Here is a 27754-nt window from a genome sequence, read left to right as displayed (position 1 = left end):
GAGTAATGTGGACTCTGTCTTTCTGCTGAGTAAATGTGGGGGACCTGGCTGTAGTGAGTCACGATTCCTTTCCCATTTGTTCTGTTTTGTGGTACTTCCTGCACATTTCCCCTGTGCCCTCCCCCTTCTAAATGCTTTACTGTGCTCTGATCCTGTTAGGCCACATAGCTAAGAGAGCTAAATCTTTTGGGCTTGATCAGCAACATAGAATTCTTCAAAAGATGGTGGCAGGCATGGCAATGTGTACCTTCTTATGTATTTTAAAAAATAAAGTAGAAGAAATGAAAGCACCCTAAGCTACCAGCAATGTATTTGTGATGTGAGCACATAAAGTTGTATAGGGATTTTGCAGTCTAGCTTCCATAGTGTTTTATTGTTTTTTTCAGTCTCTTTTTTTTTTTTTTCCCTCTTTCTTTTCCCTTCACTGAATTTCCCATAAGAATTCCATCAAGGTTTGGCTCATAAATAGCAATGAGTTTTGTAAAGTTCCTGTACATACAAAGCAAACAGCAACTTTACCAAATGTACAATGCAAAGAGACCTATGTGTCTCTTCATGCTACTGTTTTGGAAGACATTTTACAGAACACCTATCTGGCTTTAATGAAAGTTCACACACAGAGATGCAAATCTGAAGAAAAAAAAATATAAATCCGGCACCGCATCATAAGGACTTCAGTACTGGGATTTTGTCCTGTATCAAGGGGTTGTATATCTGTGACGCTACATCATCATTATTGTAATCAATAATGTTGCGACTATTAACATTAGAATAATCAATATTATACAATTACACAATTATAATAATTATTATACCATTAATGCTATTATGGTTATTAATATTGTTGTTACGTTGCCACAGCCCCTTTTTAAAAGGTAACTTTTTTTTACCTATAGGCCATCGAACATTGTTCATTGGAGTTCATGTGCCACTGGGTGGAAGAAAAAGTCACCGACGCCATAGGCACCGTGGACATAAACACAGAAAGAGAGACAGAGAGCGAGATTCAGGATTAGAAGATGGGAGAGAGTCTCCTCCTTTTGGTAAGATAAATTTTATTTTTGCATAGATCTTTTAATAATAAACATCAGTATGGTTATGCATACTCTGTCCTGTTATGGCTTGGACACGATTAGCAGCAGGGTTTTGGAGAACCCACCGGAGCCTCTCCAGTCTCTGCTGGAGAGCCAAGATTTGTTACTCTGATGAAGGGCAGCAGCCAGTGGCAGTCAATACATGAGAAATCTCAGTAATTTCTACCACTGTAGGAGGCTGTCCATAAGTGTTCTCATAAAGGTAGACTGCCACCACCACTGAGAGGAGGTAAGTGCTTTATGGCACCAGCTGCCCTCAGTGAAGGCTCTGGAGTATTTGCCCCTAAAACATAACATAGAGGAGTTGTGGTTCTTTGCAATTAGTTTTGTAGTAATGTTGATGTTGCTGAAGCTGCAGTGTTTTACCAGATATGAACTGCGATCCACATCGTGTTTGCCTTTTTCCTTACATGACACTGTAATATGCCATTGTGAGATGAGTCTGCTAACTGAGGACTTGAGAGCAAACAGGAAAAAATACTTTTCAATAAACGAACCTGATACAAAACTCCTAAAATTCTCAAAATTTTAAATTAAAAAACATTACAGAGAACAGAAAAAGGTAGTCGTGAATAAATTAGTCAAGCTTTGTCTCAAAACACATGAGAATATTATTTGCTGTTCAAAAATAAAAAGTGCATGTGCTGAAATGTCCAAGGCTACAGTAACTGTTGAAAATATAATGGAAGCATGTATAGAAAACAATTTGTCAGTGTGCAACAGAAGAATGTTTTTAAATCATTAGGGAAATGCGCCAATGTAATTTCAGGTTATGGAATAGTAATTACAAGACTTTCTTTTAATCCAAAGTTTGTATTATGTATGTAGAAAGCTTTGGAGCAAGTAGATTATAAGTGCTGATGGTTAAGTGTATTGTAAAGAGCTTGAAATACTCAAATCTTTCACAAGGAATTATACTGAGAATGAAACAAAGTCAAGACTTTTTCAAACTTAGTAGATATGAGTTATGTTTTGAAGACTGAACAGTGAAAAAAGAATTGGCTGTGGTGGTTCTGTCTGGAATGTATTTCAAATGTACGAAGACCCAATACTATATTGAAACTGGTTTCTTGGAAAATAACAAAGTTCATAAATCATTATAATAGTTTTCAGAAAGTATATGCATACATACATATAATGTCAGGTTAAAAAGAAACAATTGAAAGTTACATTAGCCAAGAAGTGAGGTATCTTAAACTATGAAGCAATGTCTTCTGTTGAGTCATCTGGTTTTGTTTAAGTGCCAGTGTGTGACACATTTTGGCTGAGAACTTGGCTCTGTTCTTTCAGCTTCTGGAGACCTAGGCTTCTGTCCTTCCTAATGTCAAAAGTAAAAAAAAAGAAATTGACTGGCTGAATCTGTCTTTAAAACAATAAAATGCACTGTTCAACACAATTCTGTGTTAAGTGGAAATCAGCCTATGTTCAAGAGAGTTCCAAGAGTGGAATAGCAGTAATACAAAAAAGATAGTTTTGAAGTGCATTTGTAAGTTGATGTTCACAGCGCTTGTCCACAGGCATACTTCTTTGAAATAAGTGCAGGACTGCACTTTTGTAAGTCACATTTTCACTTGTAAAGGTATTATAACTACCAATTAAAGGGTGTGTAGGTCATGTCACATAAATTACTACTTCTGGAAAGCCCAGGACAGACAAGATATAGGCCAGAAACATGCAAGTCTTCTCTGGGTCCAGAATGCTGAATATACTCTTCAAAATGCTTGGGTGATAACAATTCAAAGGAGCCAAAGACAGAACTACCAAACATTCAGAAAAATCTGGAAATATCCAATTTTTCCACCCTGAAATAATAGCTAAGTAGTAAAATTTGAGGATTTTTCCCCTTGGCTATCTGACTCCTGGTGTTTGGCCAGAGAACCAGACTTTGACTGAGCTTTGACATCTGTCCATCCAGGCAGAAATGTGGCATCCCATAGGCAACAGTGAAAGGGATTTTGCCTTATGAAGGCAGATCTGAAAATTATACGATGATGGAGAGATTAAGCACAGTCAGAGCAGGCAGACAAAATTATATAGGGATTAATTGTAGTCTATATCCACATCTACGATTTTACTATGGATTTTCCTTACAGGAGTTTCAGACAGGTAGTTGTGCTGCGTGGGGAGAAGCATTGCCTTGAGAGAGAATATAAGCATAGTTTTTCTGTGCTTTATTTACAGAGGGAGCAACAGATACTTCCCGCACTAAATCTGAATCCACTAAACCTCAGTAATGCTTCTTAGCTCTCATTCGCCGTGACCACAAGGTTATAACAGTACCCAGAGGCTGAAGGAAGTTGCAAGGAAGACAAATGCACTTCCTGCTCTTGATGCGTAACTCAATATGAGGGACTGTGCTACCTGAGAGAGCAGATCCAAAATCGTCCCTTAATGTATGAATTATTCTGATTTAATTGAACACGCAGAAATGCTTAGCTTGCTCTCTCTGTAGACGCCTTTTAATGCATTTCTGCTGAATAGTAGGAGGCTGTATTCTTGGGAACTGGGAGGGAGGAGGGGAAAGAAAAAACGTTTCAACGAGCAGGTGCAAGAAGAAAGATAGAGAAAATAAGCACTGTGAGACCAGCTGATAGAAAACAGTACTTTGAAGTAAGTCAGAAAAATACATTAGGATTTTTATGATACAAGAGAATAAATTAGCAGTGTTTTGAAGCAGTGAAGTATGAAAGGTATAATAAAAGCCAAAGATGCAACAACTGAATAATAGAGATGCTGGAACAAGTAAAGGCCTGAAGTACTCAGACATGAAGTGCTCCAGACTGCTCAGTTAACCAAGCATGGGATGAAGTATTATTTTTTGTCATAATTTATAACTGTATAGTTTATAACTTCATCTGTGAAGTACCATTAGGTGCACATCTTGCTCTACTATCACTGCTTCAGGGAGCTGTGCAGTGCACATAGTGCTTGTGGGGCTGTGCGGGCCCCACTCAGAGTGGACAGGTGCCACCTGGTTCCTATCCAGTGAAAAACAATTTCTTAAACAGTTTTCTTTTTATCAGCATGGCTAGAAAACACCTGTATTCAGTGTAATGTCCATGGCTGGAAGCTTCCTGGTAATCCCTTTGAATTCTGGCTGGGAAAGCTGCACCAGCTACTTTCTGAGGGAACGTTTCTGCAGAGAATAGATTTTTTAGAACATTCTGACGGCAGCTCATAAGCTTTTTTTTTTTGATCTCCTACTGTCACTTTTCAGAAATAACCTGAGTGTTCTCAGTGTGCAGATTCAGAGCTTGTAGACAAATAGTATGTAGAATATATAGTTAGTGAAATAAAAAGGAGTCCTGTCATTTGGGAGCACAGATCAGTTACTCAAGTTTTATTTTTGTTTTCCCCACACCTGATTCTTGCTGTCTGTCTGTTGCCTCTTGATGAGATGAGGTTGTACAAGATGTTTCCATTTTGCCATAATGATGTGCCTTTGAATTACTTAATTTGCAGATTACATGGCTTGCTCATGGGGAGGCTTTTCTGGGTAGGAAAAATTGTAAGCTAAGTGATTTCAAGATCTAGATTTCCACCATCTTGCCTCATAGTTTTTTGGAAGAAAAGGAGAAATCCAGTGAAATTATCCACTCTAGTTAAAAATGCAGTAATGCTATTTGCTTTATTGAAGAGGTTTACCGTTCCCAGCTGAAATGCTGCTGTTGTAATTAAGGCCCCAGTTTCATGCCTGCTTTAAGCTCCCCTCCTCCACAGCTTCCCTTGCAGGGCAAGTATTGTGGCTGCTCTGTGAATTAAATTAGGGAATTGATGCAAATTAAAACTAGTTTGGCAAAAAAGCTGTTTCTAGCCTGGAGCAGCTCCTTGGTGCTGTTTGCTGGGAGGGCAGTGTGTGCGAGCCCGGGTGGGCTGCAGGGCCAGAAGCTGGCCGGGACTGCTCCATCAGCGCTGCGGGTCACGGTGGCACTGAAAGTCTGGTGCAGATTTCCCTTTCACTGGTAGGGTTGCACTTGCTTGGTATGCACGTGGATTTTAGTGGCAATTTTCAGTGTTTTTTTGATGTCTGGTTTTTTGCCTGTAACCAGTGAAACAGCTCTCTTGTACTCGCACTTACAAGTTAAGGATATATATGTTTCTGTTTTAAAATGGGGTGGAATAGAAAGACTTTAGCTCTCAGCAGGGTGTCTTTAGGGACAGGTTTTGTGAGGTGAAGTGAACACAGCTGTGAGGACTGGGGTTTGATTTCAGCCTCCTGCGGTGTCTTCTAGGACTACACACTGTTGGGGCTTGTGCAAGGTTTGGTTTGTTCTTTTAAGAACTCTGGCTTTAATAATCTCTAGTTTTAAAGAGGCTTACATTTGTAATTCATGATATTGGATGTGGCAAGGGAAGCTGAGCAGCCCTGGAAGTGAACCTAACAGAGGACTGTACGCACGGTTCAGGAAAGGCTCTCTGAAGGTAATGCAAGCGAAAAAGTGAATTGTGAAGGGAGACTTCTCTTGGTTACTAGAGGGGCTTGAAGAAAGTATAATGAAAGGACTCAGCCGACTATCTTTGGTAGCTAACCTCAAACCTCGAAGGGGTATTAATGGGGCAAATTTAATTATTTGTAAAGAGTACGGCTGTCCTACCCTTAACTATAGGCTTTGGCTGATGAAGGATGAACTTGGAAATTTGAATCTCTGGGCAGCTGTGGAAAAGATTGCGGCAAATCTGGATTAAAATAATGTATCATAACTGCAGTTTTAAGAATCTAGCAAAAAGAAGAGAATTGAAGCTTGGGAATCATCCATATTGTCAGATCCAAAAGATAAGATTATTTGTCATAGCCCTGAGGTGATGGAAACAATTCACGTGAAGGAAATGCAGAGGAAGCTTCCTGAAAATAAGATTATACATATAGGGATAAAGTGCCAGAGGAAGCAAGCAAGGGAGTACTTTCTCTCAACACATGGTTTCTAAGGTCTGTGAAGAGATTTTCAGAAGCGTGCTATATGGCTGTTTACTATTTTATGTGGACTTTATTAATGTAAATTTAGTTTTAATTTTTACCATGTTTTCTAATTAAAAAAAAAAAGTAATTTATGATCCCTGCCTTTACTGATTGCTGAGCTGAAGGGCAAAGTCCAATCTGCACAGGAAAGAGGTGGGGGTAGAGCCCCCATCCACCACTTCTTGGTGAGTGCAAGCAGGAGGATGATGAATGTTTGTCTGTGTGTGAAACGATCCTTTCTTTTCTGTGATCTTGTGAATTTTTCTCAACCATTTCCCCTTTGTTTGAAAGGAGTTGTTACGGATGTCAACTGTGTTACACCAGTTCACTCCCTGTCTGCAGCCCGTCCTGTGCAGTGAGCAATCAAAAAAAAAAAGTTTGTATATTTAATATTACTTTAATGTGAACATACAAGAGCATAAGGCATGGATTAAATCTTGTTTATGATTTTTACTATCTTACGTGAACTTCTGCAATGTAAATTTTATTTTAATGTTTAGCATGTTTTCTAATGTAGAAAAAGTAATTTTTCACCCCTACATCTACTGACCCCAATAAGTATTAGCCTAGTAATGCCACCCTTAAATGCAGGTTCTCAACAGGCTTAGAAATACAGAAACCTGTTCTGACAATTGAGCTAATAGACTGTTACTAGAAATACATTTTTGCACCCTTTCTAGAGTTTACCAAGAGCAGAGGACAAAATTTGGATACATTTTACACGTACCCAAGGCTGTGTTTCTGCTTGTGGTATGGCTTAGGCAGATTGCGTGCAGTTCTGCCTGATGGCAGGGTGGTTTGTCTCAGGAGAAATCCTGTCACGCACTGAGGAGGAGATGTGGATCACTCTGAATGGTGCAGTGGAGCAGGTTGTTTGCTGGGCTGAATTTATGTGGAGGGACTGAATGATCCTGCTTTCTTACCCCAGCCCAAGTCTTGATTTCACCTTGTTCCCTTAGGCAAGAGGGAGCAGTCCTGACCCAGAATTGTGGTTGCACTTGGGGATGTTTTAAATGGGGGAAATGCCAGTTATGGTTCTTTCCTACATGTGTTTTGCAAGGCAGGACGGTGATGTAGGCCACCATTCCCCCCTTCCTGCACTCAGCGCTGTTCCAGGGAGCAGCTCTTCGTGTTGCCCTCTGGGAATTAGGTTATGAGCAGTTCTGGCTTTCAGTTCTGCTGTTTTGGCATGTCTATGCCCATATCTTGCTTTTGTTTTAGGGACGTTAATGACTTTACAGAGAGTCGTAGTAGTGAGCAGTATGTCAGGTTGCTGCAGGATCACTTCCTTTCTGCAGCACTGAATCCCAGCGTGAATTTGTGCTTTCGACAATAGCGTATCCACTAGGTCTTAATTTTTACCCTTTTAACAGTGCAGTGGAGTTACACAGATGTTTTAAACCTGGAATACTAAGGTTTTCCATGCATGCAATGAATTTGAGGTATCAGAGGTAGTTTGGACAGAGTGCTGCACGGATGATGTGAGCACAAGCCCAGAGAAAGCCAGGTATAACACAGAGTCTGGCAGGAGGCTCCCATGGTCTGGTGGAGCCACAGCAAACAGAAAGCTGCTTCAGCTTTTCCTGAGATGGCTCATTAGCCAAGCACGGGCAGTTGTTGATGGTACTCCTGTTGTGTACCAGACTTTCTGCCCAGTCCCAGCTGGTCCTGGAGGATTTCCTGAACTGGTGATGAGCCATTTACTTGGGAGAACCATCAGCTGCTTATTGTGGAACTTTAAATTCACGTTGCTTCTAATATCTCTGTGCTCTGATATAAAACAACCGCAGTGATAGAAATACTAATGTAACAAATTAGTCCCATTCATTTAATTTTTTTAGCTTAATCTAGATTACTTTCATTACTTTTTAGAAATAGCAATAAGAATATGAAGGATTTTTTTTTTTTACGCTGGCTGTACTACTTGAAGTAGGGCTAGACACAGATAATATTCCAGCCAATTTCTGTTTTCCTAGACTTCAAAAAACATTGAGTGTCGTAGTTTGCAAATATTGTGCTTCTACACTGAGGATTAAGTTATCACAGTTTGACAGTCAGCAATTGAAGTATTCCTTCATACTGTTTTTGAATCACATATTACTCATTTTCCACATAACACATTAATGACATACTTGGTATTTATTACTCCTATGAATAAGAGCCAAATCCATCTGGCATGGCTCACATGAGTAATCCTGTTAACTCAGTTTTATAAGTAGAACCAACAGATCTGATTTTTTTTTTAAATTTTATTGTGTTCCTATTATTTAATTCTCTTAGGGTTTTGTCCTTGAAATAAAATTATTGTACTATAAAGCAAACAATAACTTTTTTTTTTCCCCCCACTTTCCACCTTGGTGTCTGAAAATCAGGCTGTGGCTTGCAGGTTTCAGACACCAATACAAATTACAGCAGCAAAGAAAGATAGCCAGAATCTAGCAGCTAGTTTTACTGGTGTGTTAACAAGGAAGAAGATAATTTAGTGCGTATTTTGTCTTTTATATAGATTCTTCACTGTTGTCAGTCAAGCAGCTGTATGTTACACAGAAGACCCAGTAAGAGTGAATCACAGCAGTAAGGTGTTTCCTTGTTACTACTCACCTAACTTCAAGAGATTTCTGATCCTGTGCTTTCCTTCCCGCGCTGAAAGCGTGCATTTGCATGAGTATCATAACTGTTGTAAAACTGCAGCTCTGCTGTACAACACTACTAATTTATTACTTAACAGTAGCTGTTGCTGTAAATCAGTTCCAGTGCTGATTTTATCAAGAGTACAGGATGTTCCTGGCAATGCTTATTCTCAGATTCTCACTGCAGTCCAGCTCTCTACCAAAGCAGCTTGTTTTCCATGTTCTGTCACTAGTCATATGTACTTATCCTTTGCAAGTTCATATCTCGCTGAATTTTGTCATTCTGAGAAATAACAAGTTGCACACTTCTTGACCAGAATGAACTTTCTAGTCTCAGATTAAATCTTGATGTTTGTATTTACTTCATCCTTCTCTAGAACGTACCAACATGTGGCTATGAGGAACATAAAGAATTAAAAAAAAAATAGAGAGAGGATGGAGCGGGGTCTAGAATGGAGGTTGAAATGGTCTTAAAGAAAAAAGAGGACTGAACAGTGGGAGAGAAGAGTAATAAAAGAAAGGGTAAAGTGGAGGAGGTTGTTGCTGTTCTGTAATGATTCACTAAAAGTAATTTCTGTCCCCTTAGCTGTCCCCGATCTCTAAAGCTTAGTAGTACCTGAGCCCACCTCTGTCTCCCTCCTCTCCTATATTTTTTCCTGGATTTCATTTCCTTGCTTTGTGAAGCAGTAAGTAGGCTTGACCGTACTATATCTTTACACTCTGTTTAAGCAAATAGACCTTCAGGTGAAAACTGTCACGTATTGTTTGTGTTTCATTGCTATAGCAATTTTACTACTACTACCAAAAAAGGTATCTTTACTGCTGAATTTAATCTTCTGTATCAGTGGCCCGTTTAATTATTTTTGATCAGTGCTGTATTTGCTCTTTAACTAGCATTCCGTGAGTGCTATCATCTCAGTTTTTCCAAAATTCAGAGAGCTTGAGGATCCTATGCAGTGATGCTCTTCACTGCTAGATGGAAAATACTGTAGCTTGTCTTACAAATATGGTTGTAGAACAGAACTTTATTTAGACAATGTTTGAGGAATCGCTGAGATGTTCTGCTGGATAATCATTTTTTCAGTTGACTGGCAGGCTGGCCCCTATCAGCTCTCACAAAGGACTTTTGGTTCCTCTCACAAATCTAAAATACATTAGCAGAAAAAATAACTATGTATTTCTAGAGAGACTGGGTTTCATCCAGAGTTTGTTCATTTGAGCTTTGCATTTAAATAAGCAAATAGGATTTTTTTTTTTTTTTTTTTTTAAAGACTTACAATATTTGAGCTATGAACACTGAATATACGTGTACGTTAAGGTGCTCTGTGAGTTCTGGAAATTTTCTGAGTGATATGAAAAAAGGATAGTATGTCTCCAAAATATATTTAGTGGTCTGCACTGAAAGGTTATGAAGAAAAATAACTGGTAATTGGAATGTAAAGGGAAGACAGAGACAGGAGGAATAAAATGGGGAAGTTGGGACAGATAAACAGCTTGTTCATCTGGAACAGCCTAACCATGTAGAAACAGTTTACAAAGGGGCAGGCAATGGTAGGTGTAGATAGTGATGTATTCTTTTCGAAGTTCCTGGTTGTATATTGACATTAGAGAGGTTTCTTTTGGTTTCTTTCTCCTGCTAGGTAAAACAAAGAAAGCAAATTTAGTATACCAGCATTGTGAGCTGAGCTAGATCTGTATATGTAGACTTACAAGGTGGGACAGTAGTTTTTTTAACACTGGAGTAAAAGGCTTTTATCAGCTCTATCTGTGCTGCCCTTTTTCTGTGAGATACCATTCCAGCTTCCAATAGTCACTACTTCTGTACACAACATCTGTAGGTTAGTTTGTTTAATTAGCAGACTAGACAACTACAGTAAACGAAGAAGTCTCAATCTGAAGGTGTTTGTGTATAAATGTTCTTACAGCATAACTATAATCATGTTTTCTGTGTGGCAGTAAGTGATATGGATGAAAGAGTCTGGATAATCTCATGAAATTTTAGGTATTTGCTTGCTCAGGGAAAAAAAATTGGTGTTCTGGACTTCATATTTTTATTTTTCCCCAGATACCCCATCACAAAGGGTGCAGTTTATTCTTGGAACAGAAGATGATGACGAGGAACACATACCTCATGATCTGTTTACTGAGCTTGATGAAATTTGTTGGCGTGAAGGAGAGGATGCGGAGTGGAGGGAGACAGCAAGGTGAGTGTTTTCATGAGTTTTTAAAAATTATCTGTAGCTATTGGTTGCTGTGGTGTATTGAGGAACGATTTCAAAGCTGTGGCAAGCTCAGGAACCGGTTTTGCATATAAAGCTTAAATAAAATCATAGTTTTAATCCTTAGACTGCTAGTATTACAACAGTATTTGTCATTTCCCGGAGCCAAATGTTTCCATCTGGATTTATGAAATATAGGTCAGAATGAATATCAAGGGAGAAAAATCAAAGTAAACATATCATATATATGAATTGAAAATTACTGGATTTATTTGTATTTTAGCTCATCATTTTAAGAAACTTTCAAACTTCATATTGTTTGAATCCTCAAGAAACTGATAAGATTACCATTATAAAAAGATGAAAGCAAGGAATGAGATTAGTTTTGGAGCACTAAAACTTTTACGTATTCTAACTATCAATGAACAGTTCATTTTGAGACTTTTGAGTATTCTATGTTGGATTATTTTCTTTCTGCAAAATTAGTGTGAAAAGACTGGTTAGATTGCATTTCTGCAAAAATGAGTATTGGAACAGAACTTGTTTTTATGTTTGTTTCCTTGAGCACCTAAATGGGAGATGACTCGCTTAGCTTCATTAAGACCTTACATTTCCCAGCAATCCTTGCTTCATTTTCTGCTTAGAACCTTAATTTGCACTTTCCCTGCCAGTGTTTGTTGACAGCGTTCCTCAATGGTGCCCGGAAGTCTGTGGACCACATCTTTGGTGTCAGTAGGATAAAAATTGTGGAATTTCTGAAAGGATTTTGTGGGGAACTACGTATGTGGGCTGTTCGGCATGAATATGGCTGTTAGCTTTCTCTTTAATTTTATTGCGAATTCCTACTTTCCCAGAGGGCCACAGAATTTTCTATGACCTTCCCTTCCCTTATGTGTCCATAGGAGGCATAGACACGTGCTAAATACGGATCTTTACATGTAGAAAATTCTCATATGGGGATTGTGCTGTAAAATGAATGTAGTAGTGTTCCTAAATAATCTTATTACTATTCAGAGAGAGAAAATCTAATCAATTTAATCATCTGCAATGTTCTCATACTGATGAGGAATATATAGAACCCCTTCTAGGAAGGGTATCAGCTTCTATTGTGATTAAAAATAAAAATCACTGTGGCTTATGTTATTTTTAAGCAGGGAAATAGCAGCTTTTTTAGTTCAACTAAAAGAAATCCCTTTGCAAATCATTGAAGAATTGTGTTTCTGAAAAATTGTAACAATTTTTATTAACATAAATACTTAAGATAGAATTTGAAAAGAATAGGTGAAATAAAGAAATGTTTATTTAGAGTGATCTGTCTGTATGTACACCCTTTCCAATTGTCATTTGGGAACTAAAGAATCAAAAACGTTTAGCAGAAACAAGATGAGATTGTTGAAAGAGGACAGGAAAAACCAGCCAAGACAACTATATTTTTGGAGCTCAGAAAATACAAGAGTGAAGTATAATAGCTAATAGTAAAAATTTCTTTAGCTTTAGAAAGAAGATGAAAACAAAGGAAGAGTGGGGCTGCCATGCAGAAAGAACTGGTCAAGACAAATGATCTTTTTCAGTTGGATCCAAAAATTTCAGACAGCATTTGACATGGGGTAGCTGGCTGTTGGAAAAGGAGGATATGGCAGTGAAATGACCAAATTCAAAATGAAGGCAAGAGTCAAAGTGCTTTAGCTGTGCAAATAAGAGGGTGCAATAATTTCCATCCTAGAAAGCTGAAAGAACACGTATTTCATGGGTATGGTAAATCCTGTCTTTCTGTGACTCTATCAGGTGGGTGGTTGTACTATAGCAAACACAGCAACACTATTCAAGAAAGGATAAAAATGATCGGAACGAACAGAAGCCTGATAGCCAGATTTCAGAGCTATGCAAGGTTTAGAACAATATTTGAAGGAAAGAATAATTGTAGACTTGGAGCTAAGTGGAAAATTGGATAAAATGCAATACGATGGTGTATCATGTCAGACTAACTTAATAATGCTATTTAATCGGATAATTGTTTTTTGTTTTTCTGACAAAGAAAAAACAGTGGATCTAATTTTTTTTTTAGTAAAGCATTTGGTATGATACAGCAGTGGGAATTTATTACTTAAACTGTTCTAGTGTAAAAATTGTATTAGTGGGTAAGGAACTAATTGAAGAGGTGCAGCAGGTCATGCTGAAAGATTAAACTATTAGTGTGGAAAGTAGTGACAACTAACTTCTGAAGAATTAGTCTTAGTAAATAGCTTAATTATTGAATGACAAAAAATAGGATTGTAGTAATGAAACTTGCTGATGATAAGAAATTAGGAGATATTGTTACTCTAGAACTAGATAAGGATATCGTACGCAAAGAAAAAGGTGACTGAGCAGAGTAATAGAAATGGGATGGTGTTTAATATGCAAGATCATATGCTTACAAACTAATACAATGGATCACTTTCAATACTGGTGGTTGATTCAGGACTTCAGAAATATTGATTTGGTTAAAAGCATGGTATGGAGAGGATACACCCTGAGTTTGTTGCTGTTCCAGCCTTATTATATGTTTTCCATCTGTGTGGAAAATGCCACCGGAAGTATTTGTAAATCTTATTGTCTGGCTTTGGACGTAGTTCCAGGTAGATGAATTTAAATGCGAACGATACAGAGGAAGACTCAGTCGTTAATTGTGTTTAATGAGAGTGATGGCACCAAGTGGTTCTGTATTCATTTCACCAAGCTCTGCATGGCCTGAAGGGTTGGGTTGACTCTGATGCAGTAAATCTGTATCTTTGTACTTTTCAGTTTGATTGAAAGTGCACGCACAGTTCAGCCTTAAATTTTTTTGAAAATATCTTGAGCAAACTGTATAAAACTATTTGAGACATTTTGTTCTTGGTTGATCAAAAAAGTAACATATCAAAGGGAGCCATGCATAAGATTTCACTGAAGCTTGGTGTTCTTTAGGTAAATCTCCTCTATTCCTGTTTCATTTGTTTGGAAGAGTAAGTCCTTTTCTAGTCTGTCTTTTGTTTGTTTGTTTGGTTTTTTTCTCAGCAGTTAGGCGACTCCAAGATTTGCCAGTTTCCATAACATTTCTCATAAGCAAAAGCATTCTTGGAGATTAATTAGTAGGAGCAAGAAAGTACACCGCTGTTACAGCCTATTCCATTCCAGAATCTGATTTAGGCTGCCCATCCATGGAATTAGTTAGCGAGCAGAATGGAATAACTTAGTTATGTTGATATAGTGATAAAATTAATTAATTTTTTCCCCATTAATTGATTTCAAGCCAGAAGAAACACATACCTTTTAAAATCAGTAGTCAGTCTTACAATAATTTTTGTACATGGTCCAGCTGTACAACTGTGTAGAGAATGCATGATGTATAGTTTGTATTCCAAAAAGAATATTTCTAGTAAGTTTGTGGAGAAACACACCGAGGTATAACAGTTGGGCTTATGTTATACACACAATAGTATAGTTGCAAATTGCAGCTATTAGGAAAGCAGTTCATGTTCAAATCTATCCTAATAGCCTCTCGTGGTCATGGCTGAAAAGTAGTGCCTGATTTGTAGCAAGTTTTACCCAAACTGTTGGGACTCGTTTATCTGCTAATAGCAAATGAAAATTTTGGGAGAATATCACTATGTTTCTGGAAGAGAAAAGAGTATTTAGTAAGGAGGAAAATAGAAAGACACTTTGGAACCAACAGGAAAGTGTTTAGCCTTGAATTTTAATGAAACAGCACAGTTATGAAAATAAACCTCTGTCCATAGTTTAGAAAGTAAATTGTTAATAGTGACTAGAAAATGGATGCACTAGGGAAAAATTAACGAGTATGAAGTGAAAATGCATCTCCCCTGGATCAAAACTTTCTTACAAAGAAACTAGGTCACAAAAAACTTAGGTTTGTCACTTCTGCTTTGTTTCTGACATGCTTGTTTACTTTGGTTCATTTTCTAATCAGCGTAGGCAGGCAAAAGCTCATGTGGAAATTTATACAGATTGTAAGATTACATTAATAACATTGACTGTTGAGCGGGTTATGAGTACATACTCCAGCTCTCTGCTGCAGACGTAACAGACTATAAAATAGATCATGTTCAACTCACCCACTTCATATTGTGCACCAAAATGTTGTAACTGAGTCTATAACGAAGTGTGCACACTGTTTTATTGACTGCTGAAAAATGGATGGAGATGACTTCAGAAGATGTAACATATGTATGTGTATGTATACACACACACATCTGAGTAATATTTTTCCTATAGCAACATACCTTGCTGAAACGCTTGTTGGCATGTTTTGTTCCAGCAAGTATGCTATGAGAGCAACTAAACTGTATGATTGATATACCTGTGCTAGTCTTCACCAGTAAAAGAAAACCATATGAATGAAGCTGCTCTTCTGTGTGATCAGACACAGCTAAGATAGCTCTAAATATACTCCAAGCACATGGGATACATGTGACGCATGAGCTCAACATACAAATGGGGTTGGTGTTGTTTTCTGGGAAATGATGAAAGGCTTTTATGTATCAACCGTATCAATTTAAGGGGTTAAAGTGCAAAAGTAATATATTAAAATTTGTCTTTTTCTCTGAGAAACTAAAATGAGTAGAAAATTGGCAAACTTAGGATCCATGCCTGAATTTGGATTTCAAAGCCCTTTCTATCCTTGAATCTTGTACATGAATTCAGAGGGTTGTTAAAACGGTATTATTATTTTTAAAACCACTTGAACACTTAGAATTGAACAACTGTGCCTAAGATTAGAGATTTGTTTGTTTGTTTTCTGCTGGTGTTTCTCATTTGATATGTTAAATAAGGATTATCTGACATAACAGAGGAGTATTTCTGAAAAGGTAAAAGGTGATAAACATGATTTTCCCTTGATGAGATGAGTAAACTCATGTAATGCTTATTAAAATCAAAATAGAAGTTTATTCCAAATGTAGAATTCTGTCAGCTGGGTATGATTTACGTTTATGTACAAGCCTGTTGGCTCATTAAGTAACAATGTATAATAATGTGTTTAAACACATAAGTTGCAGTAACAGTAGGAAATTGGATGCAACCCATAGAATTACACTATTCAAATTGATTGAAACTCAGATGGAGATGATCATGATGGCAAGTACGATTATTTGAGCAGTAGCAATAGTTTCCTGGGGATTTTTATGTTGTACGTAAGCTTTGATGTCTGATTGATACCAAAAAGTGTAATTAAAGCTGTTTTCATGATTTAGTCTTTCTTGTCCATGTGTCCCTAGTAAGTTACGAGCTTTGGTTGTGAGCCTGCCTCTGTCCAATCACCTGGCTTAATGAAACTTTTAAGAACATGTTTGTGTTTTGTCACTCATTTAAAATCTGTTTAGAATTGGTCAGTATATTCAAAATAGGTAATGTCAAGGACAGACTGCAGCAATATAATCAGATAAGCAATGTTGAAGACTATTTACATGAACAGAAGGTAATGACAGTATGAGGTTTCTGATGATATTTGGTAAGAATCTATGCTTGGATCATTGTTTTTAGGATACATGTAGCATGATTTTTAATTATTTTTGAATCAGCATAAAACAAGATGATGATACATCAGAAATAATTGGGAATACCCAAGTGCAAAGATCGTGATCTTGTAAAACTCCTGAAGAGATTAGAAACATGCAGAAAAACAGAGGTATGAGAAGATAAAAATGTAGAAATTTTGCAGTCTTAGGAGCCAATAGTTTAAGCAGGACAATTAATGCACCATGTTTGTGATGTTATGGCCACAAATAGGTCTAACATATTTTTAGCTTGGAAACATGAGCGCCATGAGTAGGCTAGGAGCAGCCTCTTCTTACGGAGTTCAAACGCAACTGCAAAATGAAAAAAATGAACTTTTTTTCCCTTCTCCCATGCTTCTTGGTAACCTTCCTGAGTTGTTGTAGCTCATTCCTTTCAAACCATGGCTTTGAATTTGGTGGGGGTGGGGTGTGTTAATTTGTGTTTGATGTCCATTTGGACATTGTTTTGAAAATCTTTTTGGGAAACCTCATTTGCATATACAAATTAAATTTCATGGTTCAGCTCTGTGGAAGCAAATTTTTGTGTCTGCTGTGTCCTTCTTGCTGCTTCTCTGAAAGAATGAAAAGGTAAAGGAGATAGCCTGGCTAGGCTGGGAAGAGAAGAGAAATTACAATGAAGGGAGTGGAGAACAGAAGTCTGATGGAGAGGAAGGAGGTCTCATGGGCAAAGATGAGATATGGAAGCTGGCCAGCACAGAGGAAATGGAGGGAAAAATGTTTAAATACAAAGAGAAGGAGAGGGCTAGACACAGGAGACTGGAGATTTTGGAGGAGATGAGGAGTTGGGGGCGAATTGTCTATGTAAATAATGGGAGAGTGGTTAAGAGGCAGCTGGTACAGTTAGAAGAAATGGAATGCATCAGGAAGGGAGCAGATATGCTGGTGATGAGTGGGTCACTGAAGTGGTGGCTGCTTGCAGGATGGCATCAGAAGGGGAAGAATCGTACACAGGGACTGAAAGGAGGAAAGTATCTAAAATATGGGTACACAGGCAGTGTAGGAGCAGAGCTAGGCAGGTGGGCCAGGAACAGAAGAGGACAGCTGTGTTTGCTGTGTTACTGGGCTGCAAGGCTTGGTAAAACTGGAAATTGCTCGGCTTTAGAGGTGTTAAGGCTCTATGCTTCCCTGCTGTCTGGAAATAAGCGTGAAGGTGCTGCCAAGGTGTGAGGCTCTGCTTGACTTCCCTACTGTCTGGTCCATATAAAATAGCTGAGTGCTGTTGAGTCAAGTGATAGAGGCTTGTGCTGTGGCTGCAGCTGTTCAAACCTTGCCAAGCCGGCAGGGTGCATGGCTCCACACAGCAGCGTCTACATATGCTTGAAAGACTTAATAACTTCAATTTAAAACACTTTTGCATATGTCAACAGACTCTTCTGGTTTTTTTGTTTTTGTTTAGTATTCTTTTAACATTTTTAGTGTAATTTTTATCAGTAAACAATTAAAAAGTTGCCCAAGAAAGTTCATCCAGCTGGCTAGTAACAAAAGACTTGATCCTCTCATGCCAGTTTCATGTATCCTTTTACTTTACTGAAGTCTCTCCAGATTTACACTGAACTTGAGAACAGGCAAATGAGACTCAAAATAGTGAGATGTGATGTGGTTACTGGATTCTAAAAGTGCTATTTCATGTCATTCATGTGGCTGTTTTGCCTGAGTAAGGCCCGTATTTTGGGGCTTGAAAGACATTGCTTATCTGTGCATGTATGTGCCTGCGAGGTTTTTAATTTTAATTGACTGAACTTTTAAATGAAAAATAACCTAAATTTTGCGTAATGTTTTACTTCCTTGTAGCTTAGTGCAGTTAAGTAACTAACAACTTAAACTAACAAAGTTCGTAACTGTGTTTTGTGAAAAGATTATGATGGTGATAATGGATGCAGATTCTGTGAAGTGTGAATATGTCAGTATATTTACTTTAAATGAAAAAATACCTCTTCTCTGTTGTGTTTAGTCTGAAATGAAGACTAAGTGGAGAAAGTTCTCTCCTGTGTTCTTATTATGTATAGCTTTTCTTTTTCTCTACCATAAATTCTTTTCCTCTGTCCTTTTCATCCTACTTGTTCTATCATAGAAATATCATTGTATGCCAAAGAATTACTCAAAAGTTTTTGTAAAGTACAATAATAATGACTTAATATGCTTCTCTTTTCATCTCTGTGGTCAGAATTTATCTTCAAAAATGGTATAATACAGCATTATATAGGAAGAAGTAGGCAAGGGAAGTTTCTCATGTTTCCTACAAAGAAAGAATAAAATGAAATCCAAAGACATTTTTAACAGTGATCTTTCAATGTCCTTGGAAGTAATTTATTTTTCATTTCTTATGCACAATGGAGTTATAAAATTGGTTGTTTTTACAGGTGGTTGAAGTTTGAAGAAGATGTAGAGGACGGTGGAGAGAGGTGGAGCAAACCATATGTTGCCACACTGTCACTTCATAGCTTGTTTGAGCTGAGAAGCTGTATCCTGAATGGCACAGTTCTGTTGGACATGAGAGCTAATTCCATAGAAGAAATTGCAGGTATGTATTGGTGTTGCATTTATTAGTTATGAAAATTAATCACAAAAATCAAGTGCTTACAAGATTGCTTACAAGAGAGCTATTGTATAATAATCAGTTCAGCTTAGAAACTCCTAGGAAATATTTTACTCAATATATTAGAAAAGTATCTAATGTCTGACGCAACTGGTAAATATTTTTTTTTTTTTTGTATAGGCCTTGCTATTTTCAGAATCAATTTTTATGTAAAGGAGAAAATTAAAATGGAGCAGAGAGGACAGTTTGGATATATTTCATTAGAACTGGCATGTTCTCTGCTCCTACCGTGCCACCTCACATTGTGAATGATGCATGTGCTAACTTCCACAAACTGACTCTACTGCTATGCTAATTGCAGACAATCTAGCTTAAAAAAAATTAAATTATAGGGAATTATTCATCATAATTATGTAACATGAAAACAAGTCTCTGAGTTGAGAATGAAATAAAGAACAATAATATTAAGTGTAAGTTTTTCAAAAATTTTAAGGTACGTTAACTTCTTTAATTAAAGTTGAGTGCATTTTTTCTGATAAAGGTGTATTTGGCAGTTGCAATTAGAGCTTTTGAGAACAGCAGAAGCAGAAAGAAAGAGAGAACATAATGGATCAATCTTGTCTCCCAAAAGTATAAGTGAGACCGAGACTGATTGCCATTTTCTGCATTCCTGATGTTTCCCCTAAGGGCTAGAACTAGATACTGCAGGGGACTTTTTTTTTGGTAGAGCATTTGTTACTGTAATAAAGCGGGATGTTAGGGGCTGTATAGTACAGACCTGTAACGCATGGCCTCAAGGAGTCCTAAAACTACAAAGGTTGCATGGCCGTGCTAGAATCATGCAGTACAGTCTGGTATGTTTATTTCCCTTCCCAAATAAAACAGCTAATTTGAATTAGATCATTTATAAGTAAATTTCTTAGCAGACAAGAACTGAAGACAAAGTAAGTTTCTCTAGTCTATCAAGACAGGGATAATGTATGTATTATAATATAAATATATTTACATTAGACTTTAAAACTCATCATTAAAATAACACCCTGTCCAAGGGCTCATGTGCCCTAGAGAGTTTCTAGTGCTGTGTCCTTGCTCCTGTTGTTTAAAAATCTCTGTCCCTTCCAGCAGAGAAGACACAGAGCAAAGAGCTGTACTATTTTGTAATCTGGGGTCTCTCATTTTCTGTTTATCTGCCCTTAGTAAGAGCTACTCTCACGCTCATGATGGTTATTGGACTGGTATCCTTGCATATCTTACATCTACTTAAAAGTTTTACCTTGCTTCTACCTTACTGTATTTCACAACATTTCTGAAAATGGTGCTGTATCTGTAAATCATACATTTGATATTTTATACAAATTATACAAATATTGCTGTTTTATACAAATATTGTATTAGATTTATGGTATTCTCCATATTGCAAACTTTGCTTGAAGATCAAACATGATGCAACAGATGTAAATTTGGGAAAAGAGCACATGGACAGAGAAATGGTGCATCAGTGGTTGTTGGGGCTTTTCTGTTGCCTTGTCACAGATGCAAAGTAGCGTGTTAACAGAAAATGTAAAATGCACAAATAAAAATAGAAAACTTTTGTTTAGGTAAAGGTACAAAAGACAGCAAGAAAATTTTCTAACACTCAAGATTATCAAGAAAACTGCTTTATGGGTGATATATAAGTCTATGTAAGGGCCAAATAAAATTTATTTTAGTTATTTACATTATCAGGTAAGGGAGATATTGTTCAGTGGGCTATATTTAACAGTGGAATTAAAATTGGCTCAGATAGTAGTAGCTGCTTTTTGCATTTACCTTTCCCAAGTTTATGTCAAACTGATGCAAGATACTATTAATCCAAATCTGCAGAAACTTGCGTGGGTTTCTACTCTGTGCCGAGATCTGATTCTCCCATGAATCATGGTCTGAATCAGAGCTTCAAAATTTGTCTTGATAATGATAAAAGATAAACATGAAGAATAAAAAGCAACTGATTTGAAAGAACAAAGGTGTTTATCAGTATGCTGCTTTATTATTTATTTGGTTTTTTAAATCATCAAGAAGTACTTAGATCAGCTGCTTGATGTTCTTTTATTGCTTTTTTGCTTAAATAGTACACTAGGATTTTCAAGCTTGAGCTTTACATTTTTAATCCAGAAATCACTTAACTTCTTGTGTAGTCAGCTAAGAGATCCCTTCCAGAATTGTTTTTATTTAAGTAGGTAAAAAAGTAAGGAGTAACGCAATGAAAATAACTTTAGCAAACTTCCTTTTTTTTGTTTTTGGAAGATATTGCATAGTGAGACCACATGAATTCATGTTTATAATCTCTTAATCCCTAGTTAGTTGTAGTCTGTTTGTTTAGTTAACGTGTCCAAGGATTCCAGCCTTCACAATACTGATTCTGTTTTGAAAACTCATCACAGATGTAAGTTGTCCTTCAGTAGAGAATTTGATGAGTTACTCTAATGCTATTTTGAATCAGTCCTACTTCTGGGATATCTTGATTTGTTGATTAGGAAAACCTGTTTCTTCTGAGAAGAGGCTTTAGGATGACTTTCATGAATTGGCATGTACCATTTTAACTTTAAAAGTACCTGTTGTTGTGGCAGATTTGGGTGTATTTCGTTTGTTGTTTTATTTGTTTGAACTGGTAGGCATCCCTTTAAGGTGATAAGATAAGGTCATAAGATAAGGTGATCTGACACATGATAAGGTTTGCATGGGTCTTGCTTTGTTTTTGAGAGAGGATTTTTTTTTTTCCCTCTGCAGATTCAGTAAGCAATGAGGTAATTATTTTTTTTTTTTTTTAAACAACTTTACAGCAGGTTCTTCTGGCAAGTGAATCATTGTGGTGGGTTCACCCTGGCTGGATGCCAGGTACCCACCAAAGCTGCTCTATCACTCCCCTCCTAAGCTGGGCAGGGGAGAGAAAATATAATGAAAGGCTCATGGGTCAGGGAGATCTCTCAGCAATTACCATCAAGGGCAAAACAGACTCGACTTGGGGAAAAAAAAATAATTTATTACCAGTCAAAGCAGAGTAGGGTAATGAGAAATAAAACCAAATCGTAACAAACACCTTCCCCCCACCCCTCCCTTCTTCCCGGGCTTAACTTTACTCCCGATTTCCTCTGCCTCCTCCCCCGCCAGCGGCGCACTGGGACGGGGAATGGGGGTTGCGGTCAGTTCATCACACGTCTCTGCTGCTCCTTCCTCCTCAGGGGGAGGACTCCTCACACTCTTCCCCTGCTCCAGCGTGGGGTCCCTCCCACGGGAGACAGTCCTCCACAAACTTCTCCAACGTGAGTCCTGCCCACGGGCTACAGTTCTTCACAAACTGCTCCAGCGTGGGTCCCTTCCACGGGGTGCAGTCCTTCAGGAACAGACTGCTCCAGCGTGGGTCCCCCGCGGGGTCACAAGCCCTGCCAGCAAACCTGCTCCAGTGTGGGCTCCTCTTTCGACGGGTGCACAGGTCCTGCCAGGAGCCTGCTCCAGCACGAGCTTCCCACAGGGTCACAGCCTCCTTCGGGTATCCACTTGCTCCAGCGTGGGGTCCTCCACGGGCTGCAGGTGGATATCTGCTCCACCGTGGACCTCCATGGGCTGCAGGGGGACAGCCTGCCTCACCATGGTCTTCCCCATGGGCTGCAGGGGAATCTCTGCTCCGGCGCCTGGAGCACCTCCTCCCCCTCCTTCTTCCCTGACCTTGGTGTCTGCAGAGTTGTTTCTCTCACATCATCTCACTCCTCTCTTCCACTGCAGGTTTTTTCCCCTTCTTAAATATGCTATCACAGAAGTGCTACCACCATCGCTGGTTGGCTCGGCCTTGGCCAGCGGCGGGTCTGGCTTGGAGCTGGCTGGCATTGGCTCTGTTGGACATAGGGGAAGCTTCTGGCATCTTCTCACAGAAGCCACCCCTGTAGCCACCCCCCCCAAACCTTGCCACGCAAACCCAATACAATCATTCTGTAAATTACCCATGTTCTGTGTCAGGTTTCTTTGAAGTGATTTTTTTTTTTCACCCCTAGAAATAAAGTTGCTGTTCCATTTGTTTTTCTCTATTCTTATTATTTGTATTGTAGTAATGCTGTTTTCCTCTTCCTCAATTCAGTTCCTTTGTAATTTGTTACTCTAATACTACATATGTAGTTCCTGCTCTCCAGTGCTTACAAAATGTTACAAAGCATGTGGCACACATTGGGCGGTGCTGGGAGGAAGAAAGACTAATAGTAGTGGTGACAAGCACGCCACCAAGATATGCGTGCTAGGTATGTTAGAAATTTGATAATTCCAAATAATATGACAGGCTGCTCTTTTTCCATATAAATGACTGCTGGACCTGAAGATTAGACAGAACATGTATCTCTCAGGAAATCCTTTCTTGTCTGTTCTGCTCAGTTGCTATTCACTGTCAGTAGTTACAATCCTACATACGGTGTGCTATACAATACAAACATTGTTTTCACCCTGGAGCTGGTATGTATTCCAGTTGTATCTGACAGTCCTGATGCTTTAGAATTTAAAGAAATGGTTGCTCTCACCTGTTGGCTTCAATTTTTTTCAACATGTAACTCTCTTCTTATTTTGCTTGATAGCCATTCTCATGCTAGGCTAGTCCAGTGGTCCTGATGGTCACTTTTGGTTGTTCTTTTCAATGCTACTGTGTATACCACATGTAGGAGAATTTGCAAAAATAGATTATACCCTGTGGTCTTAAGTGGTACTCCTAAATTAACTTTGGTTCTTGTACTTCTGATTCATAGTTTATTACTATGGGTTTTGTTTTTCAGTGCAATCTGTTTATAATTTTACTGCATTACTATAGGGCATCATATCTTTTGAGAACAGATAAACTAATTTTGCACATGTGCTTTCTTTTTACTTGCCTTAACACTTTGTTAGGGAGAAATGTGTGTTGTGTATTTGGTAGTAATGTCTTGCTATCTGGGCTATATTCCAGTATCAAATTATATTTCTGTAAATGCAGTGCCAGTATCCTTGAAAGAGGTATACTTAATCTTTGTTGCTAAATTGAGACAAAGAATTCCTATTTGTTTTAGTCAAGGCTTTTAATCTATGAACACTTATTCACTAAGGCATTAAACTCTCAGCACTTAGCCCTTGAAAATTTCTTTTATTAAAGTCTGTGTTTTAAGACCTTAATGGGCTTGTGGTAAAAGCTACAGATGAAAACCATCCTTTATACTGTTTGCATGGCTTTCAGAACATTTTGTATTTCATCCCTGATAGTTCTGCGTAAAAATATTTTGGCACCAGTGATGTGGTGAGAATTTTTAAATCATCCTGTCTTCCAGCATGTCCATTCTTTATTAGATTCTTTTTCATTCCAAATGTCTTATTAAAAAATGACGATCTACAAGACTGTAAACTTCTTTGGACGGGCACCCAATTTTCTTTGTTGGTAAAGAGCTTATTCGTACCTATGATGCTGAATTCACAAACAATATCTTATTATAATAGAAACTTCTGAGATTAATTGCCAACATTGTCATCATGCAGCGAAACAGCATGTTTATTCCTGAAGTTTCTCAAATTGTTCTTAAATTTTGTAAGATGGATTTTATTTTTCCCGTGAAAAGAGCTCAATTCCTCTGCTGAACTGTATCCTGTTTAAAAATGCATTTTTTTATTAAACATATTTTAGGTTTTTTTATTACTATTTTTAATGTGACATTCTTTTTTCATATGTCTTTGCAGTGGCTCCTATAGCACAAGGAATTCCTTTGAACATTTGATGTAGTAATATTTTATCGATCACTTCTGTATAGAACATATGCTAAAAGGAAGTCTGAAAAATCTATGTAATCAAAACAATTTATTTTGGAACTTGTCTCTTGAGGAGGTATTTGCCAGAATCTGGCTGCACCATTAGAGAGCAGCTTCACTGTGTTGTTCAAGTTGGCAGATGAAAATGTTCGCTTTTGATATTTTCATTTAGTTCCTCTGAAACCATGTAGATTCTCAGATTACCATCTGGTTTTTTGATTGTAACCACTGAATGAACCCAAAAGGTTCTTCTGCTTAACATATGATGCCATTTTCTGTTGTTTCGTTCAAAAACTGTTCGGTCCAGCCTTTAATGGCAATGCTTTCTTTACAACATGAATCACAGATCTCGCATTTTCTTGTAGTTGTGCAGAATGTACTGTGAAAAAATGTCAAACCTTGTCAAATACAAACTTTGTCCTCAGCGTTGCACAGTGGTGCTTTGGTGACTTGCACATGTTTGAAACATTAGGTAGTCCCATTTATTTCAAATAGCTTAAATGTAATAATGGTTTATTTTTTAAATTAAATTTTAAATATTCCCATCCTTTCAAATCCAGAGGTCTGACTGTTTTTTCCCAAGCAGTCTTTCGTATGCTCCTCATGATCGAATTTTCAATCTGTGTAACAGCTTAATCTTGTGATTGAGGTCACTGGACTCTGTGCTCAACAACTCAGGGCATTACAACCCAAGTGTGCAATTTTATTGATTTCGGTAATATGTTAAGCTTTCAATCTGAACAAGCCTTTGTTTGCTTTAAGCTATATTACTCCATAATAATGATATAGTTAAACTGGCTCCAGTTTAGATTTTATTTCACTGGAGCCTTTTGTTTCAGCTGCGACACTCGTGTTATGTTTCTGACAGTGCTTTTATGGTAAATTTAACTTTTATTACAAACACTGTAACAAAGCTGGGATTGCCTGTGAGCAGTCTGCTTCTCTGTTTGACCCTACACCTGTCTTTTGTTCAGCTTTCACCTTCTCACTTACCCAGGTTTTTGCATTTGTTTGCTTTATTTACAGCTTACCATGCGGTGATTACGGAGAAACCTCTGTCAGGTTTTTTCCTTTTGTCTGTGGGTAAATTGTAAATGTCGTACCAACTTCTAAGCAGCATGGCATTTTTTTTTGTTTTGTGTTTTCCCATGTTAACCACAAATCTGGGAATTTTTTAGATTGCACAGATCAATCTCAGCTTTCATTTTGTGTGTAGAGACAGAACCAATGTCACTCATGGCCCTTGTTCTGTTTAGAGATGCAAAATATATTGTTTTATGAGGTCTCCATTCTTCTTTTCGTAGCATCCACTATGGCATGTTAGCATAGCTCTGACTTACAACTGTGCTTGCTCTCTGAGCTGCAAGCTGGGAATTTTAGCCTCATCTCTACAATTTACAGTTTTGTGAAATGCTTGCTCTTGTTCTTCAGTAAAATTGCATGCTGTTACTTTAAAAAGCAGACATTTTTCACTCTCTGTCTTTCCTTTTCAAGTAATTCAGCTGAGAAGTTGAACAAAGTAGTTTCAGGTAGATCTGGAAATAGAATCCGTCTCTCAGTGCACTGGAACGCTCTGCCTTCTTGGATGAGCGGGCTAAATCCGCTGGCTTAGATAGCTTCTTTACAATCACTGTTGTAAACACTGTAAATGGGTCTTGGTTCACAAATGCAGCCCAAGAATCCTGATTGTTAGTTTTCTATTGCTCATAGTGTCTGCCTCACTAGGGAAATGTATATTTGGGTTCCTATTAAAGACAGGTTAAGATAAAGGACAGCATTTCAACTGAATGTCTTCCATAAAGCACTGCTTTAGAGTTGCTGGTGTTTTATTCTCCCATCTTTAAGGGAAAGAAAACAACCACAAACCAACCTTGGCTTTTAAATTAGGTTTTGTAGTCAGCTGTCACAGCAATCATGACGCACACAAAAGCCCATGTGTTCTATTTTTTGTCATTAATCTCTCGTTTTGTCCTGCAATTGCAGAGTTATAAAATTTGGAAGATTGAGAGGTGTAAATACCGGCAACTTTGCCGGTATATACTGAGTTCAGTTTCTTTTGCTGTAAACTGTCAGTCCCAGCCTATATCAGGGGAATATGAACCCAGCAATTCAAAACTTATATTTCATCTGGTATACAGCTAAAAAAAAAATAAAAAATTGAGCCCTGAATCTTGTTTCTTTACTCACCACTGCAAAAGTCAGGCCCCGTTTAGCCTGTTTACCTGTTAGTAATTTCTTTCTGGACTTCACAGGTATTTTGGTGCAAATGCAGTATACCTTCTATAAATTTATTCTATGTTTCACCTGGGAGTTTCGTGTAGTTTTGTATGTGAGGTGATGGGCACACTGTGAACCTGGAGCAATGGGGAACGGGCTGTGGCCACACTTGAGTGTCTCCTTATTGCTCATTTGCTTGGACCTGGGATGGCTCCATGTGGATCTGGCTGCATGTCTCTGTACAAAGCTGCAGTGTGTAATAGACGTCTCCAGAGTGAGTGGAAGCAACCAGCCTGCTTTTGTATCCTTGCCGACCCTAGAGGTGGGACAGATGCAGTTCGCTGTGCTGGGCAAGGCTTGAGCCACGCTCCATTTGAACTGATTTGAAGTGTCTGCACTCCTGATGCTCTAATTCACAGCCTGGGTCAATTGTTCACAGGTGATGAGGAGTTACATTTGAGTTACTACAATAGCTTGTTTAAGTACTCACATTGCTCACATTTACTCACAAAATCAGTTTTATGTAAATGATGTATTGTAGCTGAGTCTGAATGGAGAAAACATTCTTGAAATTACATGAGAGCCCAAGTTTCTTTGAATCTTTTTAAATGACCAGGGCAGGAAGAATGTCTGTCTTTAACAGCTTGAAAAAATAATTTCATGGTTCCAGTATGAATCAAGATTCCTTACTGAAGAAACATCCTACTTCAGTGTTCCTGATGTCAGCAGAAATGGTATGGTGCGAGCAATTAATAGAATGGG

The 27754-nt window shown here is 38.0% G+C and overlaps 1 protein-coding gene across 2 annotated transcripts in view; it reads left to right on the top strand.

Moving 5' to 3' along the window:
• Nucleotides 1-896: 896 nt before the first annotated feature.
• The window catches only part of SLC4A10 (solute carrier family 4 member 10), an 87302-nt gene continuing 60444 nt past the window's right edge, over nucleotides 897-27754 (top strand). For both annotated transcript variants that reach the window (XM_050899605.1, XM_050899604.1), the window contains exons 1-3: nucleotides 897-1043; nucleotides 10747-10885; nucleotides 18816-18976. In XM_050899605.1, the coding sequence (XP_050755562.1) occupies nucleotides 18946-18976 (31 nt within the window). In that variant the 5' untranslated portion in view covers nucleotides 897-1043; nucleotides 10747-10885; nucleotides 18816-18945. The remainder of the gene's footprint in view (nucleotides 1044-10746; nucleotides 10886-18815; nucleotides 18977-27754) is intronic.

The sequence above is a fragment of the Gymnogyps californianus genome, chromosome 7 (genome assembly GCF_018139145.2).
Source record: "Gymnogyps californianus isolate 813 chromosome 7, ASM1813914v2, whole genome shotgun sequence".
Classification (NCBI taxonomy): domain Eukaryota; kingdom Metazoa; phylum Chordata; class Aves; order Accipitriformes; family Cathartidae; genus Gymnogyps; species Gymnogyps californianus.
Note: the sequence above shows the minus strand (reverse complement) of the source record. Positions and strands in the feature narration are given on the sequence as shown.